The following is a 20,313-nucleotide window of genomic DNA, read 5'->3' as shown; positions in this document are numbered from 1 at the left end:
CAGCTTTCCCTACCCCTTCTAGCCCCCAACCCCAGCCACTACTTACTCCTTCCTCTATCTCGCCCATCCCCTCTCCATCCCTCTCTGTTCACTGTCCCCAAGTTCACATTTCATTCATGACATCCCCTTAGCTGTTTGTTTTCTGTGTTTCTGTCTTTGTCCTGTGTGCTGCTGCTGCTGCTTCTGCTGTTGTGTGTGTGTGTGTGTTTGTGGAGACTGTCGGTTGGTGCTTGGAGAGTGAGTGGCTAGAGAGTGTGGCAGGCGAGTGTGCAGTGGGTGAGAGAGTGATTGCTGTTTGGCTGTGCTGTGTGTGAGTGCATTGTTTGTCAGTGGTGGGAGAGTGAGTGTCAGCTTGTGTTTGGTGGTGGTGGGTTTCACCAGGTTGGTAGGAAGAGGTGAGCACTGGTGTCATTGCATTGCACCTGTAGTGTGGGGAAATGGAGGCACTGAATGCACAGGTGGCTCACATGTTGGAGGAAGAGGAGAGGCGCCACATGAGATACACCCCAGAGGTTTCAGGCCCGTAGCAGTTTCCTAGACCTTACTGACCTGCAGTGTCTCAATAGGTATCACTTTGACAGGGCTGCCATTCAGCACCTTTTTGTGAGCAACTCCAACCCCTCCTGCAGGCCAGGACCCGTAGGAACAATCCCACCCCTGTGCACCTCAAGATCACCACTTCTCTCTCTTTTTTGGCCACTGGGAGCTTCCAGTCTGTGCTAGCTGTGAACACGGACCTCACCCAGCCTGCCATTTCTAACTGCCTCACCCAGTTCCTTGATGCCTTTCTTACCCACACCTCAGAGTACATCACCTTCCCCACCACCCCCCAGGCTCTGCAGAACAACATGGTTCACTTCTACACTGTAGCTCGCTTCCCCTCGGTCATAGGCGTCATTGACTGCACACATGTCGCACTCAGACCCCCCCCCCCCCCCCGGGCATGAACGGCCACCTATAGGAACAGGAAAACATTCCACTCTATGAATATGCAAGTTGTGTGTGATGCCCAGGGGGAGATTGTAGACGTGTGTGCCCAATACCCAGGTTCAACCCATGACACCTACATATTACAGCACTCAGGAATCTTCCGCAGGTTTGACTGAGGGGAAATCACTGGTGGATGGCTCCTAGGTAAGTGCAACATGGAGCATCCAAAACTATACCTCCTCCACTGGGCAACCCTCAGCATTGTTTTCCTCCAGGTCACTCCACAACCCACTATTCCCACCCCACCTCCACAAGGTACTCACTCCAAACAATACACACTCATGTTTCTCATCCTGCTTCTCCCCAAAGGTGACAGAGGCTACCCACAATGGAGTTGGCTCATGACCCCCATAGTACACCCACAAACAGGGCCGGAGGAGAACTACAACAGCAGACATCGGACCACACATGGCATCATAGAATGCACCTTTGGACAACTGAAAAACAGGTTCTGTTGTCTAGATTGTTCTGGAGGGGAGCTCCTGTACAGCCCCCAAAATGTGGTTAAGATCTTTATGGCCTGCTGCATGCTACATAATTTGGCCCTACACAGAGGACAGGCCCTCCCAGAGGAGCCACAGCAACCAGAGCAGCAGGCCCCAGATCAGGATGATGAGGAAACCACTCCACTTCCTGGCCACAGAGCAGAGCAGAGTGTCCACCAGCTGGGAGTCCAAGCCAGGCAAAGACTCATCAAGACAAGTTTTTTTGTGTGACAGTAAGTAAACATGTATTGCAATCACATACAAGTTACACACCACCACCACACCCTTCCACCTCCATCACCCGCTCTGTGCATATTCCCCTCCCTCCAACCCTCGCATACCCCACCCCTACCATGTCCACACTCCCCCACCCCTCAGCATGTCCCATCAAATACACTCTTGTCTACTTTCCCCACCCCGTCCCCTCCTACCCCTCCCACTGTGTTCCTGAGCAGCTGGTGGCAGTCCAGCTGTTGGTGCTGCTGGGGAACTCTGTTGAGAGTCCTCCCCTGATGAGGTCCCACTGTCCTCTGTGTCAACAAGGCAGCCTGCTGCCTCGGCTGCCCTCTGGAAGTCCAGCCACCGTGTGGTCTGTGTTTTGCCCTGCAACCTGAGCACAAGACCCAGAAGGGGGGCTGGTGTGGTGGCTGCTGGTCTCTTGTGTGCTGATGGACCAGTGGCTGGGGGGGCTGAGGATCTCAACCTCCTCTGCTTTGCCGGTGGTTGCTGTGCACTGGTCGAAGGAAGTGGCACTTGTTGCTGCATCAGGGCTCTAGTGTGCACTTGGTGGTCATGACAAAGGCCCTCAATGCTTGATGTTGGAGCTGCTGTACTGCTTCCCATTGGGCCTGTACCCCTTCCCTTTGCAGCTACAATTTCTGGTAATCCTCGAGCTGCATATTGTGGCCCAGCAATTGGGTTGCAAGGCGCAGCAGCTGCCTCCTCTGAATGGATGGTCTCTGCTCATGATATGCCTCCCCTTCTGCCTCTTCTTCCTCTGTGGCAACATCAGCAAAGGTAGTGGTTGGGGGAGAGAGATCCTCTCCTGCTGCTGTGTCCTGTGGTTCCACCCCATGTGACTGTTCCTGCATGGTTTCCTGTGCAGTCACACCTCCAGGCCCACTGGTTTGCTGCTCTATCCGCCCTTCAGTGTGCTGGAGCTGGTGGCCACTAGGGTCAGTTTCTGCGTCTGACTCGCTGTCATCACCTGCATAGCAAAAGGGGAGGAAGTGTGTTAGTAAAAATAACCCACCTTTATTTTGCAGCATTCATATACATAGCCCCACATGTAAAAACCCAGCAAACAGATGGTGAGGAATGGCATTGGCAGGCAACCCACAGATGTAATTGTACATGGTACAGAGCTGAAGACGAGGAGCGCAGTGTACTTCAGAGATTGATGTGCAAGAGAGCCACACAGGCAGGTGGGTAGACATAGAACTGTGGAAGGAGTGCAGAGGACACAGTGGCTACAGCACAGAGGTGTGGAAAGCAGATATGCACTGTTTGGTGATGGGAAAAGAGGAGGAAGTGGGGAAGACCCCCAAAGCTGTGAAACAGTGGTAACCTACACACACCTAGCTGGAAACCCTCCTCCCCCCTCCACCTGCCTACTCCCTGTGTCATGGTCTCTAATGAATAGTTATTTGTATTACATGTGGTGTTCTCACCCCCTCCCCTACTTAGGAGCAGCACACTGTCCCCCACTTGTGGAAAACAGAGTGCAGCACAACAAACACCACAGCTTCCTAATCCTAAACCTACTTGAGCTCTCAGGCTGTGCTGATGTGTCCTGGGACCCAATGCCATGGATCCCCTCCTGGGGCAAGAGCCCAAGAACAATGCGCTCTAGGGGGGGGGGGGGTCAAGTTAGCAGTGTTGTCTGCTGGGGGGGGTTAGCACAAGCCTTATGCCTCACATCGCGCTTCAGCTGGCGCCACTTCCACTTGCAGTCTTCTACATCCCTGCCACAGTGGAAAACTGCGTTGACCCAGTCCCTTGCTGCCCATTTGTTGAAGCAGCCAGCCTCTGCCCCCTGGGAGCAAATAGATTAGTGTTTCCTTTTGCAATTTCTTGCACCAGGAGTTCTATTTCAGGTTCGCTGAAATTACCCTTGCGGGTGGGTGCTTGTTTTGGTGTCATTCTGACAATGGTATCCAAAAATTAGAAAATACTGAGAAGGACGTTTAAATACTACCCGAAAGACGTCCAAGTGAGGGTGGAGTAGACGTCCCCAAGATGGACGTCCTAATTCTGATTATGGGTGGAATCTATAAATGTCCACAGCTGCTCTGCCAGTTTGGACGTCCTAATTTTGATTATGGGTGGACCTATAAACGTCCACAGCTGCTCTGCTGATTTAGACGTTTGCATTCCCTTTATGGGTGCCTCTTTAAAACGTCTTTCTCTGTGCTCGCATTTTAGATGTTTTTCTTTAGATTATGGGGTGGCATTTATAAGCGTTTTAGGTTCAGTTATAGTAAACCTTCTTTTTGCCACTGTATGCTTATGTGTACACCTTTGGGGAATTCTTGAAAGATAACTGGTGTGTGGGCTGTGTACCTTTCCTTTGAAAAAGTTTCAGACTGGGTGTTAGCTGGCAGCTTATCATATACTCTGCATTTTCTACATCTGACCGACTCTACATTCTCTACCCTCCAGGAGCTGCTTGTTGTGTTTGATGCGGTTCCTCCCTGCCCCCCATTCTTCCTCCTTAGTAGATGCAGCCAGCCTCTGGCCCCTTGGAGCAAACAGATTGGTGTGTTGTCTGGCAATATTTTGCACCAGAAGTTCAAGGTAAGCTCAACCCTCACAGCCACCTCTTCCCCTTCTGCTATGTAGGTGCTAAACAAACACTTCTTGCATCTTGCAGGACAGGTTACAGCACTGCAGCTGGTCAAGAGGATTTCAAGGGACAGCAGTGGACTCTAATACACTGGACTCTAGTGATAATTGTTTCTACCCACATCATTGTACAGATGTCTTGTTCTCTATTAGACACACTCAGTTGTGGCTGCCGTTGGGTTGGGGGAGGGGAAGAGGCTCTGAGAATAGATGTATCCCTCATGGTCAAGGGCTCCCCATTCTGTGCATGTTCTCTGGATTCAAATGTTGCCTCTATTTTCACCAGGATCACGGGTATCCACATCTGGTAGCTTTTCTCCAGCTTTGCACCTCATGTGTCTCCCCAGTAGGTTCCGTCCTTCTTTATGTGGTGAACCCCAGTCCCCTTTTATGAAGTGCCCACCCATTCTCAAGGTTAGTGGGGGTGGGGAGGGGGGGAAGCATATATGCACTGAATGTCTTCTCCACATTATGGAACACAGTCCTACAATCCTCCATAGTTATGGAACAACAACATTTGTAAATTCAATCCTGCAAACCACTTTGAAGTCACAGTAAGAATCCTGAAAGGTAACTTTAAAACCATACAAGAATGTAAGACCTTTGAAGTCAGAATGATTGAATATTTTAACACCCAACAGAAAGGACTTAACAAGGATCTGGGGTTCCTAGCCCATTATAAACCATAAAGCTGTATGTCTCTGTTGATCACCCTCCCCTCACCTATCCACACCCATCCTGTTAGAATATCAATGATATGCTTTGATGTCCCCATGCATACTTCCTACCCACCCCCCTCCTCCCACCCTGTCAGACTGTCATAGTAATGCTTGAATGTTTTCACTTACACTGTCAGCTAGCACATTTGCTTATTTCCGATCTGAGGAAGAAGGGCAACCTTCGAAAGCTAATCAAGAAATGTATTAAGTTATGTCCAATAAAAAAGGTATCATCTTATTTTCTTTTCCATGTTTTATTTTGTTTGATTTCTATTGATAACCTTAAGAGTGGACTAACACGGCTACCACACTCCTCTTCCTTTTATGAAATGACAGAAAAGTTTCAAAGTTTAATAATCATCTGATATGCCACCCATTGAAACCATTTAAGAAAAGGAAACTGCACATTTTCTCCCCTTCAAATTCACTACCTGTCCCTCTGATCCCATCCCCACCCATTTACTCAGCTCTACTTTCTCTTCTGTGATCCCTTCCATCTGTCATATTCTCAAACTTTCTCTTTCCACAGTAACTATTCTTGATGCCTTCAAACATGGTATGATTGCACCACTGCTCAAAAAGACCTTCACTAGACCCAATATGACTAACTCTCTCCTCCCTTTTGCATTCAAGCTAATTGAATGTGTTGTTCACCACTGCTGTCATGACTTTTTCATCCCAAGCTATTATTGACCCCCCTCCAATCTGGCTTTTGCCCTCTGCATTCTACAGAAAAATCCTTTGCCAGAATTTCCAGTGACCAGTTCCAGGCCAGATCCAAGGGCCTTTACTTAGTTCGCATCCTTCTTGACCTACCTGCTGTATTTGGGTTGTGGGTTATTGGTCATGCATTTGATTTACCATCTTTGGTACAACCAAAATGGTTTACGTATTACATACAGGTACTTTCTCTGTCCCTAGTGGGCTCACAATCTGTTTTGTACCTGGGGCAATGGGGGGAGGGGGTTGTAGTTAAGTGACTTGCCCAGAGTCACATGGAGCTGCAGTAGGAATTGAACCCAATTCCTCTGGATCCCAGCCCACTGATTACCACTACTCCTTGATACACTGTCCTCACTCAAATTTTGAATCTCTATCTTGGTTTTCTTCTCATCTCTTCCTTTGCACTTTTAGTGTATTCTAAGGTGGCTACGTCTTGGAATCTCTTCTCTTTTCTTTCTGTACATGTTCCTTTTGTACTCTGATCTTCTTCCATCATTTTTCAATATCATCTTTATGTTGATGACTCCCAGTTCTACATTTCTATACCTGAAATTTCACTGGGAATCCAGACCCCAAGTCTCAGCTTGTTTGTCTGGCATTGCTGCCTGGATTCTCCACTGCCATCTAAAACTGAACTGAGCTTCTTAACTTTTCCCCTAAACCCATCTCTCCTCGTCCCCCATTCTCTATTTTTTTCTGGATAACACTAATCATATAAATATGAATAAAACAATGTGCAGAGTAGAATGTACAAATAGATAAAATAAATTAATAAATGAATAACATTCTCATAAATTTGTCAGGGCTGTACAAAATTTAAGAGCCTAAAGCTTATAGTGAAAACATATTAGAATGTATGTTAAGGCATGGAAGTACTGATGAGTGTACATTAAAAAAAAACTCCTAAGTTCAGAAAAAATGCAGTTTGTGAAAATATGCTCTGCTAATGGTTATACACTGAACTTGGTTGCAATATGTTGTTGAGAGAAAAGCTGAAGAAAGAAAGGGGAACCCAGAAAACGAGTGTGAATCAAATTGGATAGGTGAAAAGTAGAAAATGAGTCTGTTCCAAAAATGCCTTACAAAAAGACAGTGAGATCAAGTTCATTGTTGAGTCCAGCCAGAGCAACTGTATCAAACTCATAAGACATTATTCTTCCTGTGGCAATATCTGTTCTGAGCCACCACCATGCCAAATTTTTTAGTGTTCATACTTTGGACATTTCATTTTGGAAAATGGCTGTTCATTTTGGTCATTTTCAGTGAAAGAACGTCCTTCTCACATATTTTCAAACAGGAAATCCTGATGTTTTTCCTGTTTGAAATGGCTGTGAGATGGATTGCTTTTTGGAGGTTATGAGCAGGACGTCCCAGTTCTGGCTTGGATGTTGTTTTGAAAATGCCCCTCATTATGTGCTAACTTTAGCAATTTGAATTTGATTGTAAAACTGATTAGTAACCAATGATAGCGCTTGTATAAAGGCATTATACGATTATATTTGTTGACATTTCTTAATATCCTAAGTGCCATCTTCTGTAATATTTGTAATCTTTTTGAGTCCCTTAATGTGTGAAAGTGATGCACCATTTAGTATTAATGCTTTATCTTTTCAGATGACCAAACTGTACCCTTAAGCTGTGTTGCTTGTTAAACTGTAACATTCCTTTGTATATCAAATAAAATTGAACTTGGTATTGGATATTTTAGTATCATAGCACTTAATCACAATGTTTGGCTTTGCAGGGTGTACCACAGTTGGGTATCTGTTTAGCAGATGAACCAGAACATCATATTAAGGCAGCATCTGCTTGGGCCTTGGGGCAAATTGGAAGACACACCCCTGACCATGCACGGGCCATTGCTTTAGCAAATATATTACCAAGGCTGCTTTCACTTTATATGGATGCAGAAAGTTCCGAAGATCTACAAGTAAAGGTAAATATATTATAAGGAGAATTTTATAGCTGTGTGCTGTTTTATAAGGCAGCGTTTAAGTACATCAGCATGTAACTGCAAGAGAACATAAACTTGGGTAGAGCCTGGGTGGAACATGGGCATGTCTCCCACTTATGTACATAACCTACAGAATACTATAAGTTATGCATGAGACATGTAACATTTAAGTATGCCCATTTAGGCCTGCCATTGACCTGGTATAAGTGAGCGTGCCTAGCTTTTTGCGCACAAATGTAGATTTATGCCTATGTTCTACAATGGAATCGGTTATGCATTACCCGGAATATCATTAGGGCATCAAAGAGGAGGAGCCCTGTTATAGCATTGCCTCCTGTTTTTTGTAAATTGTATTGCTGCTTGATCCCTTATCCCCCCTTTTTTTGCAGTACTTGGAGTAAATCTTATTGTATCAAAAGACAGAAACTTGTTTTATTTTCAGTCACTGTCTTCTGTCAATTATTTGTAAACACTATTCCTTTTTACAGTTCACATTTATATCTAGCTGATTAGCTCATATTTATATCTAGCTGATTAGCTAATCTGAAGCATTTTCAAGAAAAGGATAACCAGGATCATGTGTATCCTTACCAGGCTGTTTCAGTCACTAGGGTTTGCTGTCAACCTCATAAGAATATAAGCATTGCCATACTGGGATAGACCGAAGGTCCATCAAGCCCGGTATCCCGTTTCCAACAGTGGCCAATCCAGGTCACAAGCATCTAGCAAGATCTGAAAACAGTAAAACAGATTTTCTCCAAGGACAAGCAGGCCATAGTCTCACATGTGGGTGACGTCATCCACGTCACCCAGCGTGGAGCTTAAGCTGGGGATTCAACGTCGTCCTTGTCTGGCACCAAGGAGCATTAGTAACTGGCATTGGACAAAAGCCAAGAAGCTCTGCATCGATCCCTCTCAACGCATGGTGCTGGGAGCTCCAGGGCATTGAGGGATTCGGTCACTGAGAAACATTGGTACCAAGAAGACCGCTCCCCCTCCTTTCAAGAGGTATCGATGCACAGATCTCCATGCAGCCGGGACCAGGCACCCGTTTCAACCTCTACAGCAGCAGTCTGTCTCTGAACCGACACACCAGCTTTTCTCAGTGGTCTCTCTCGATAAGCGCATCTGGGCCATGCTCCCTGAGCTATAGAAGGGGTTTTTACAGCAGTGTGCTTCAGCGTCTGGGGTGCTTGCACCAGCCGTGCCTCTTCCTACTGACCTGCAAGGCCCTCAACCTATGGTAAGATCTCCAACACTGGTGTTGCTTGCAGTGCTGGTTTCGACAGCTACCCATGCTGGCACCCCTTAGACATCAGTGGATGAAGCTTCACTGGAGTCAAGGGTGGAACCAACACCTCGATGCCCCTCTTGGGGAACATGGTTCCACTGCATCCAGCAAGACTTGGTGTCAGCCCTCCCTTGAAGAGTTTTTTTGCCAGCACCGATAAGGAGTGCTCATGGGAGTCTAATGAGGAGCCACGGTATTTCTTGGAGGAGGAGTCCTATGGTATCCTATCTGATCCCTCCCCTCCAGAGAAAAAGAGGAAGTCTTCACCTGAGAACCTTTCCTTCCCAGGGTTTGTATGGGAAATGGTGTCGGCTATTCCCATTCGTTTGGAGATGGAGGACGAGCCCAAGGCTGAGATGTTTGAGGTCCTAGACTACGAATCTCCTCTTAGAGAGGCTGTGACAGTCCCTCTTCACCGGATACTGAAGGATGTTCAGGTGAGGAACTGGGAGTCCCCTCTGTCAATTCTTGTCCTGCCCTAGAAGATAGTGTCACGTCTGTGGCCGTGACCACCCTCAGCCTTACCTTCTTTCTGGGGGTCAGCAGCTCTGCTGGCTTCTGTCTGTGTTTGTGTTTGTCTTGTCTCTAGTCTCTGTGCTGATTGCTTCACTAGACCTCACCTGTGTGGGCTTTGCCTCTCTAGGGAGCCAGCATCTAAGATGGCTGCCACCGGCTCTGTGCCAGCTTACAAGATGGATCCTGCTTGTCTTTCCTGTGGGCTCACTTCCTATGTGTGTCAAGCCTCTCTTTGGGGTCAGTGTACTTCCTGCTTCTGTCCTACTGCTGGTGAATCATCAGTGAGAGCCTTCATAAGGAAGTGCTGTGCTTGCAGTCAGGGCCTTTGCATAAGTGTTATGCTCTTAGGCCAGGTCAGGTTAGTAAGTGTCTGCTGCACTACTGCTTAGCCTCTCTCTGGGTTCCAGCCCAGTTTCTTTCTGTGTCTGTGTCTCTGTTGTCCTTCCGTGGGGGGGGGGGGGGGGGGGGGGGGTGTCTTCCCTGCCACTGTCTGTCTGTGGACTGCGGGTCCTTCCTGGCTTACCCTGTGTTTGGGGTGAAGCCTCTGTTCCTGGCTTACCCTGTGTTTGGGGTGAAGCCTCTGTTCCTGGCTTACTCTGTGTTTGGGGTGAAGCCTCTGCTCCAGGCTTACCCTGTGTTGGGGTGAAGCCTCTGTTCCTGGCTTACCCTGGGTTGGGGTGAATCCTTTGTCCGGGTTTGTTCTCTGTCTGTATGCGAAGCCTCAGCCTTTGTGGGTTCCCCAGTCAGTGTGTGGAACGGCTGTGGCTTCAGACCCTTGGCCTGTTTTTCCTGGTTACTCTGTTTGCTGTGCTGCCTGCCCAAGACCCTTGGCCTGTTATTCCTGGTTTGCTCTCTTTACCCTGAACCCTGCCTTGCCTACCCTGCTTGTATATCTTGAGGGTATATCCTGAATCCTGTATCTGTCTGGCTAGTGTGTTTTCCTGGGTGATTATTCCTGTATCCTGTCTCCACCTAGCTAGAGGGTTTACCCTGTGGGTATTCCCGGATCCCCATTTAACCTAGTGTGTTGCTGCCCTAGTCCTTGCTCCTGCTAGCTTCTGTACGCCTTGTGTTCCTTGGTCTGTCTTCTGGGTCTTGCTAGTGGTTGTGCAGCAGCACACTGTCTGAGTCTAGTTCCGTGCCCTGTCGCCCTCTTGTATCCCAGACCCAGGGTGGGTCCTCTGGATCTTCAGTTCCTGCCTTATCCTGCAAGTCCTACCGGCTGCCTGCACTTCGGAGCTCAACTCCGGAAGAACAGTGGCTAGGTGCAGGTGAAGCTGTTCCTGTCTCATCTGTTCTAGTTGCCTGCCTTGTACTACTCCAGTCCAGAGTTCCAGTACTGCTCTTCTGTGTTTCCAGTCCCGAGGTGGTCTTGCCTGCCACTGCCGCTCCTCGGCAGTGGCCCAAGGGCTCACGAACTCCAGTCCTGCCTCGAGGACCTGACAGAATGCCAAGGCCCTCGAGAACGCAACAGATAGATACCATGTGTCAGATCCAGAGCTCTCCAGGTTTTGACAAGCCTCAGTTGCCTCATCATTCCCTGGTGGTGGAATCTGTGCTCAAAAGATCCAGAAGTTCTAGAGACTATGCTTCGGTGCCCCCCAGGGAGAGAAGCTAGGACTCTGGACTTTTTTGGGCAAAAGATGTATCGGGCCTCTATTCTCATCTCTCATATTCACGAGCTGTACATGAGCCTGTACTTGCGGAATTTGGTGTGTAGTATGTCTGATTTGGCGGATTCTCTCCCACATGAGCAGGCCGAATCTCTTCGCCAGTTGGTCAAGCAGCAGAAGGCATGTAGAAAGTTCTTGGCCAGGAGCACCTATGACACCTATGATGTGGTGTCTAGGATCTCTGCCCAGAGTATACCGTGTTTCCCCAAAAATAAGACACTGTCTTATATTAATTTTTGCTCCCCAAGACCCGCTAGGTCTTATTTTCAGGGGAAGCCTTATTTTTCGGGGAAACATCGGGTCGCCCCCCCCCCCCCCCCACCTGAGGTCGCCCCCCCAACCGAGATTGCCGGCTCCCCCTCCCCTCGATCACCGGCTCCCCCCGCCCTCAGTCGCTCCCGGAACTAACCTCTTAAACGCTTCCTTTCACCATTCATCTTCGCACTCGCAGCAAGCAGCAGGGCAGGCCACTCCTTACTCCCGTGTCCCACCCTCACCTTACGTAACGTAACGTCAGGCGAGGGCGGGACACGGAAGGAAGGAGTGGCCTGCCCTGCTGCTTGGGCGAGTGCGAAGGTGAAAGGAAGCGTTTAAGAGGTTAGTTCCGGGAGCGACTGAGGGCGGGGGGAGCCGCCGATCGAGGGGGCGAGCCGGCGATCTCGGGTGGGGGGGGGGGTGACCCCGATGTTTCCCCGAAAATAAGGCCTCTCCTGCTAGGTCTTATTTTCGGGGGAGGCCTTATATTTTCAAATTGCAGCAAGACCTCTACTAGGTCTTATTTTCGGAGGATGTCCTATTTTCGGGGAAATACGGTAGTGATGTGCAGACTCTTGGACCCTGCAACCCAGCAGAGACTGACGGATATCACATGCTGGGGAGATAATCTTATTGGAGATAAGGTAGAGGAGGTCACCGACCTCATCAAGAAACACACTGACACCACTGATGCTCTCTCCCACTAGATGTCTTCTGATCCTTCCTCCTCATCTAGGAGGTTTTTGGGCAAGTTGAAGAGGAGTTCCTACTATTCTCAGAGGAGTAAGTACGTTCCTTCTCGCCAGCCTCAGAAGACTCAGACCAGCTTTTGACTGGCACCAGCAGAGTATAGCTACGGAAAAAGTGACTGTCCTGGATGACCTAATAACATAAGAATAGCTATACTGGGTCAGACTAATGGTCTATCTAGCCCAGTATCCTGCTTCCAACAGTGGCCAATCCAGGACACAAGTACCTGGTAGAAACCCAATTAGTAGCAACATTCCATGCAACCAATCCCGGTAGGGGGGAGGCTGAATTGTTTCCAGGAAAGGTGGCCCCTTGTAACCTCTGACTGGTGGGTTCTTCAAATATGCTGTCACAGTTACGCCCTGCATTGGTGTCAGAGACCACCAAATTACCCACCAAGAGCATCTCATTTCAGCATAAGGAGATACTTGCAGAAGGACTCTACGCCCTTCTGAAGGCCCATTCAGTTGAACCCATTCCACCAGGGGAAGAACGGCATGGATTCTATTCCAGGTACTTCCTTGTGCCCAAGAAAACCAGGGGGAATTCATCCCATCCTAGACCTAAGGGCGCTGAACAAATTCCTGATCAAAGAAAAGTTCAGAATGGTTTCCATGGGCACCTTTCTCCCCATGATTAAGGAAAATAATTAGCTATGCTCTCTGTACTTAAAGGATGCTTACACTCACATCCCAATACATCCAGGTAACAGGAAGTATCTTTGATTTTGGCTGGGAACACATCACTTCCAGTATCATGTGTTGCCTTTTGGCCTCACGTCGACTCCCAGGGTTTTTACCAAGTGTCTTGCAGTAGTCACAGTGTTCCTTTATCTGGATGATTGGCTGGTGAAGAGCACATCAAATGACAGTGTTCAGGAGTCCATGCAGAGAACTATTCGGGTGTTGGAGCTACTAGGGTTCATTTTAAACTACCCCATCTTCACCCCGTGCAGAAATTGGAGTTCACTGGAGCTCTGCTAGACATGCAGCAGGCATGGGTTTTCTCCCTGTGCCAAGGGCAGACACTCTTGATGGTCTTGCCACTCAAGTCCAAGCCAGCTGGCAGGTCATAGCTCAGAAGATGTTAAGGTTGTTAGGCCACATGGTCTTCATTGTCCATGTCATGCCCATAGCATGTCTTCACATGAGAACTGCCCTGTGAATGCTAGCTTCTCAGTGGTGTCAAGCATCAGGGAACTTAGCAGTGTCATCATCTGCCAGAGTTGGTTCAGTCCCTTCTTTGGTAGACAATTCTATCCAATTTGACTGTGGGACTTCCATTCCAAATTCCTCAGCATCAGAAGGTGCTTACGATAGATGCACCCCACCTAGGCTGGAGAGCTTACTTGTATGGTCTTCACACCCAAGGTGTGTGGTCAGCCCAGGAAACATATCGCCACATCAACCTTTTGGAGCTCCGGTCAATCTGAAATGCTATAAACAGAGATCGGATGTTCAACCAAATTAAGCTCATTCAATCAGTATGCAATGTACTACACCAACAAGCAGGGGGGTACCGGATCATGTCCTTTGTGTCAGGAGGCCATCCAGATGTGGCACTGGGCAATCCAGCATGGGAGGCTCCTCAAAGCCACTTATCTGTCAGGCAAATGGAGGAGTGGTACAGATTTAGATTTGTGAGCCCTCCAGGGACAGGTAAATACACAGTGTACCTGAATTTAACTCACCTTGAGCTACTATTGAAAAAAGGTGTGAGCAATATCCAAATAAATGATAATAACAGCTTGGCTGAAAGACTGAGCAGGGTCATGAAACTGCACAAGTAGTCCCTTAGCATGGGCGTTGCCCACGAGATCTTCTGAGGGTGGGGCACCCCCTCGGTGGATCTCTTTGCCATTCAATCCAATCCTTCTGTTCCAGGCTCCAGACCTACAACAGGCTAGCGTCGGATGCCTTCCTCCTTCATTGGGGGACCGGCCTTCTATATGTGTATCCTCCCATCCCTCTTGTGGGGAAGACTTTACTGAAACTCAAGCAAGACTGAGGGACCATGATGCTGATTGCTCCATATTGGCCCAGACAGATCTGGTTCCCTCTTCTTCTGGAGTTATCCTTCAAAGAACCTTGTAGATTGGAGTTTTTTCCCCACCGTCATCATGCAGAACGAGGGGTCTCTTCTGCATCCCAATCTCCAGTCTCTGGCCCTCACAGCCTAGATGTTGAGAGCTTAGAATTTTCTTCCTGGGGATGTCTCCAGAGTCTTTATGGCTTCCAGGAAAGATTCCACTAAAAGGTATTACTTTCAAATGGAGGAGGTTTACCAACTGTTGTGATGGCAAGGCCCTAAATCCCCTCTCTTGCCCTACATAGACCCTGCTTGAATATCTTCTACACTGCTCTGAGTCTGGTCTCAAGACTAACTCTGTAAGGTTTCACCTTAGTGAAATTAGTACTTATTGCCATCATGTAGAGGGTAATGGGATGGAATGTTTGCTTCATAAGAGGTTTGCTTTTGACAAAGCCCTCGGTGAGGCTTATGCCTGTGTCATGGGACCTCAACATTGTCCTCACACAGTTAATGAAATCTCCTTTTGGGCCACTCGATTCCTGTCATCTGAAGTACTTGACCTGGAAGGTCTTATTTTTAGTGGCTATTACTTCAGCTCACAGGGTCAGTGAGCTTCAGGCCCTAGTAGTGGATCCACCTTACACTAAATGTTATCGCGAGAGACCTTACCCGCTGTCAATGGCTGGCGGTAAGGTCTCAGACCCAAAATGGACGCGTGCCAATTTTTTTTTTTTTGCCACACTTCAATTTTCAGCAAAAAATTTTTAAAAAGGCCTTTTTTACAGGTGAGCTGAAAAATGGATCTGCATGTGCCTACACTAGTGCAGCCCATTTTTCATTGCAGTTTAGTAAAAGGACCCCTAGGAGTCTAAAAACAAAACATGGTGCATAAACAACATATTAAATGAATATGTACAGTGCAATAAAATAATACATATATTCAATACATAAAAAACATAAACTAACATTTAAATCGTTGTTTTAAAGAAGATATAAATATAAATATAAACATATTCATTTAATAGTGGAACCCAGACCGTTTCCTCAACAATGAAACGGGCCCTAGAAAGGCTCTCTTGTAAGCGATTTTTTTGTCTCTTCCCTGCCCTCCCATCCGTGTCCCTCGAGTCTCTTCTCTCCTGTCCTCTCCTCCCATCCCATCCATGTCCATCGATTCTGCTCTGCCCTGCCCTCCCCTCGATGTGCCGCAATTCTCTCTTCCTTTGTACCTCCTCATTTTCTGGATGGCTTGGCTGGCTTCCCTTCCATTGGTAACATCCTGACGTCAGCTCGCCTCCAGCGTTCCCTTCCCTCTCACTGTTCCAACCCTCTGACATCATTACGTTTTGACGCAAGGGCGGGGCAGTGAGGGGGAATGGAACGCTGGAGGCTGGCTGATGTCATCAGATGTTACGAACCCAGGTAGCCAGACAGCGATGGAACGTTGGAGGTGCTTATTATTATTTAGGATGTTTTGTTTATAGACTCCTGGTGAAGACTTTTTAGCCAAAACACGAATTTGTGTTGAGTCACTTCTTGAACAAAATAAAGCACTACATCTATATTTCTCTCCCATGTTGACTTCTGACATGCTGGAAAAACTTAACGAATCTTTTAGTATTAACGCACAATTACCAGTGCCATTGAGCTACCGTCACAAGTATCTTCAAGAAATGATTAAAGAATTTGATTATGGGCCAATATGCTGGTAGTGGGAGTTAGACCTTCAGATTACTGTGACTAGTGACCAGATAAAGTGCTTCTGTCAGCATATGCCAAATCTGTGTCGCTGTGAGAAACACATTATAAAATGATTCTGCAACTTTATATATCACCTCATAGAGCTTACAAGGCTTCACTTCAACCAAATGATAAATGCTTAAAATGCTCTCAATCTCCAGCAATGTTGGGACATGTGTTCTGGTGCTATTCTTGTGTTCATTGATTTTGGAAAGATGTTTGTGCCCATGTTTATGTGGAACATACGCTGGTCACCAAATCCACTAATGCTGTTTGATATTCTCAAAGTATCAACACCTACACCAAAAGGTCTTCAAGGATTTCTGAAGAAATCAACCCTATTTGGCAAAAAATGTATCCTCTTGTGTTGGCTTTTGCCAGAACCGTTTTTTCCCCCAGAACCACTTGTATTTTCCCAGTGGAGATCATTAATAATAACCCAAGCATTCTTGGAAAGATGTCATTTTATGGGCTTGGACCCTGCCCAATGTGAGACTTTTCATCACACCTGGGATCATTTCTGGAACTTGCTCACACATGTAGCATGTAGCAGGCTACTCATTGTTTAAAATGATGCACCATTAGACTTAGTGAACAAGATGTGTTTTTTTTTTTTTTTTTGGGGGGGGGGAGGAGATGGGGTGGAATGCATAAGAGAAAATCACATCACAATACTTGATACTTTGTTATACTCATTGCCACTGAAACTGTTCCTGTTTCCCCCATGTTACTGTTAATTATACTCCTTGGCAGATATTTTGTACCTTCTGTCAACAGTGTTTTATGTAATGTGCGATAAACTCCTAAAACGCACTCACAGTACTAGATCTCATGCTTCTGCTCCTCCAGGCAGAGAAGCAAGAACATTAGACTCTTTTGGCAGAAAAATTTATCAAGCATCAATGCTAACCAATCGCATCTTGGATTATCAACTTTATTCCACCATTTACTCACATAAAACTTGTAGACTGTCGCAAATATCTTGCAAGGCAGGCCTTTGATGTCTCCTCACATATCTCCACCTTAGCAGTAGCAATGTGCTGATTATTCTGGCTCAGAGTCTCCGACCTTGAATCTGCTGTCCAGGAGTGACTAGCAGATGTTTTTTGCAGGCACGTTTCTGTTCCTAATGGGCTCACAATCTAAGATTATTTGCATCTGGGGCAATGGAGGATTAAGTGACTTGCCCAGGGTCACAAGGAGCTGCAGTGGGAATTGAATCCAGTTCCCCAGGATCTAATCCCATTGTCAGGCAGCAGTGGGAATCCAGTTCTCCAAGTCTGAAACCCACTGCACTAACCATTGGGCCACTCCTCCACTCCAGCTTTCTCCATGGAGAAAGATGTCCCTTGTCATGGAGGAAACTTGTTTAGTGACAAAGATGAGGAGGTGGCCAACCTAATTAATTTTAATTTAATTTTTTGTTACATTTGTACCCCGTGCTTTCCCACTCATGGCAGGCTCAATGCAGCTTACATGGGGCAATGGAGGGTTAAGTGACTTGCCCAGAGTCACAAGGAGCTACCTGTGCCTGAAGTGGGAATTGAACTCAGTTCCTCAGGACCAAAGTCCACCACCCTAACCACTAGGCCACTCTTCCACATACAGATATGATAAAGACTATCTAGGCCTCAATCTACAACAGCAACTTCTTCTACAGTGACCATCAAACGGTTTGGTTTGATATGACGGCTGAAGAGGAGGGTTGCCACTCAAAACTCAAAGTCCTGGATTTCAAGCGTGCTGACTTTAGTAAAATGGGGGAATACTTAAGGAAGGAGCTGATGGGATGGGAGGACGTACGAGAAGTGGAAGGACAGTGGTCCAGGCTGAAAGAAGCTATAAATAGGGCCACAAACTTTTATGTAAGGAAAGTAAATAAAAGCAAGAGAAAAAGGAAACCGCTATGGTTCTCCAAGCAAGTGGCTGAGAAAATAAAGGCTAAAGAGTTCGCATTCCAGAAATACAAAAAAACTCAAGACGATGAACACGGGGAGGAATACCGGAGGAAACTGAAAGAAGCCAAGAGAGAGGTACGTCTGGCGAAAGCGCAAGCGGAAGAACAAATGGCTAGAAAGGTAAGGAGGGGTGACAAAAATTTCTTCAGATATATTAGTGAAAGGAGAATGACTAAAAAGAGAATTGTGAGTCTAAAAGATACTGCAAACCGCTATGTAGATAATGATGAAGAAAAGGCAAATTTGCTAAATAGATACTTTTGTTCAGTTTTTACTGAAGAAAATCCGGGAGAAGGACCACGATGGACTGGCAAAAGTTCATTTGAGAATGGAGTGGATATAGCACCGTTCACGGAAGAGAGTGTGTATCAACAACTAGAAAAACTAAAGGTGGACAAAGCCATGGGACCGGATGGGATCCACCCCAGGATATTGAGGGAGCTCAGAGAGGTTCTGGCGGGTCCTCTTAAAGATTTGTTTAATAAATCCTTAGAAATGGGAGAGGTTCCGAGGGATTGGAGAACGGCGGAGGTGGTCCCTCTTCACAAAAGTGGTGATAGGGAAGAAGCTGGAAACTACAGGCCGGTAAGCCTCACTTCAATTATTGGAAAAGTAATGGAAGCGATGCTGAAGGAAAGGATAGTGAATTTCCTGGAAGAAAATGAGTTGCAAGATCCGAGACAACATGGTTTTGCCAAACGAATCTCATTGAATTCTTTGATTGGGTGACCGGAGAATTGAACAGTGGACATGCTATAGACGTAATCTACTTAGATTTCAGCAAGGCTTTTGACATGGTTCCCCACAGGAGGCTCTTTAATAAACTGGATGGGCTGAAGATAGGACCCAAAGTGGTGAACTGGTTGACGGACAGGCGCCAGAGGGTGGTGGTGAATGGAGTTCGCTCGGAGGAGGGAAAGGTGAGTAGTGGAGTGCCTCAGGGATCGGTGCTGGGGCCGATTCTGTTTAATATATTTGTGAGTGACATTGCCGAAGGGTTAGAAGGTAAAGTTTGCCTATTTGCGGATGGTACTAAGATTTGTAACACAGTGGACACCCCGGAGGGAGTGGAAAACATGAAAAAGGATCTGAAAAGCTAGAAGAATAGTCTAAGGTTTGGCAATTAAAATTCAATGCGAAGAAATGCAAAGTGATGCACTTAGGGAGTAGAAATCCAAGAGAGGTGTATGTGTTAGGCGGTGAGAGTCTGCTAGGTACGAATGGGGAGAGGGATCTTGGGGTGATAGTATCTGAGGATCTGAAGGCGATGAAACAGTGTGACAAGGCGGTGGCCGTAGCTAGAAGGTTAATAGGCTATATAGAGAAAGGTGTGACCAGCAGAAGAAAAGAGGTGTTGATGCCCCTGTACAAGTCGTTGGTGAGGCCCCACCTGGAGTATTGTGTTCAGTTTTGGAGGCCGTATCTTGCTAAGGATGTAAAAAGAATTGAAGCGGTGCAAAGAAAAGCTACGAGGATGGTATGGGATTTGCGTTACAAGACGTATGAGGAGATACTTGCAGACCTGAACATGTATACCCTGGAGGAAAGGAGGAACAGGGGTGATATGATACAGACGTTCAAATATTTGAAAGGTATTAATCCGCAAACGAACCTTTTCCGGAGATGGGAAGGCGGTAGAACGAGAGGGCATGAAATGAGATTGAAGGGGGGCAGACTCAAGAAGAATGTCAGGAAGTATTTTTTCACGGAGAGGGTGGTGGATGCTTGGAATGCCCTCCCGCGGGAGGTGGTGGAGATGAAAACGGTAACGGAATTCAAACATGTGTGGGATAAACATAAAGGAATCCTGTGCAAAAGGAAGGGATCCTCAGGAGCTTAGCCTAGAATGGGTGGCAGAGCTGGTGGTTGGGAGGCGGGGCTAGTGCTGGGCAGACATATACGATCTGTGCTGGGGCTGGTGGTTGGGAGGCGGGACTAGTACTGGGCAGACTTATACGGTCTGTGCCGGGGCTGGTGGTTGGGCGGCGGGGATAGTGCTGGGCAGACTTATACGGTCTGTGCCAGAGCCGGTGGTGGGAGGCAGGGATAGTGCTGGGCAGACTTATACGGTCTGTGCCAGAGCTGGTGGTTGGGAGGCGGGGATAGGGCTGGCCAGACTTATACGGTCTGTGCACTGAAGAGGACAGTACAAATAAAAAAAAGTAGCACATATGAATTTATCTTCTTGGGCAGACTGGATGGACCGTGCAGGTCTTTTTCTGCCATCATCTACTATGTTACTAGAAGATTTCAAGGAGAATATCAACTTTTCCAACTGCTATACATCTAAGCATTGTTATATCCCTATGTCTCTTCCACTCCAATGGACTACACCCCAACACTCGCATCCAAGATAGCAGTGGGGACAAAAATCTCAGATGCCC

The 20,313-nt window shown here is 47.1% G+C and overlaps 1 protein-coding gene across 1 annotated transcript in view; it reads left to right on the top strand.

Moving 5' to 3' along the window:
* The window catches only part of SPAG6 (sperm associated antigen 6), a 449,242-nt gene that overhangs the window by 314,909 nt on the left and 114,020 nt on the right, over positions 1–20,313 (top strand). Inside the window, exon 8 of the mRNA XM_030199370.1 lies at positions 7,506–7,697. Coding sequence (XP_030055230.1) covers positions 7,506–7,697 — 192 coding nt within the window. The remainder of the gene's footprint in view (positions 1–7,505; positions 7,698–20,313) is intronic.

This window comes from Microcaecilia unicolor, chromosome 1 (assembly GCF_901765095.1).
Source record: "Microcaecilia unicolor chromosome 1, aMicUni1.1, whole genome shotgun sequence".
In the NCBI taxonomy this organism is placed as follows: Eukaryota; Metazoa; Chordata; class Amphibia; order Gymnophiona; family Siphonopidae; genus Microcaecilia; species Microcaecilia unicolor.
Note: the sequence above shows the minus strand (reverse complement) of the source record. Positions and strands in the feature narration are given on the sequence as shown.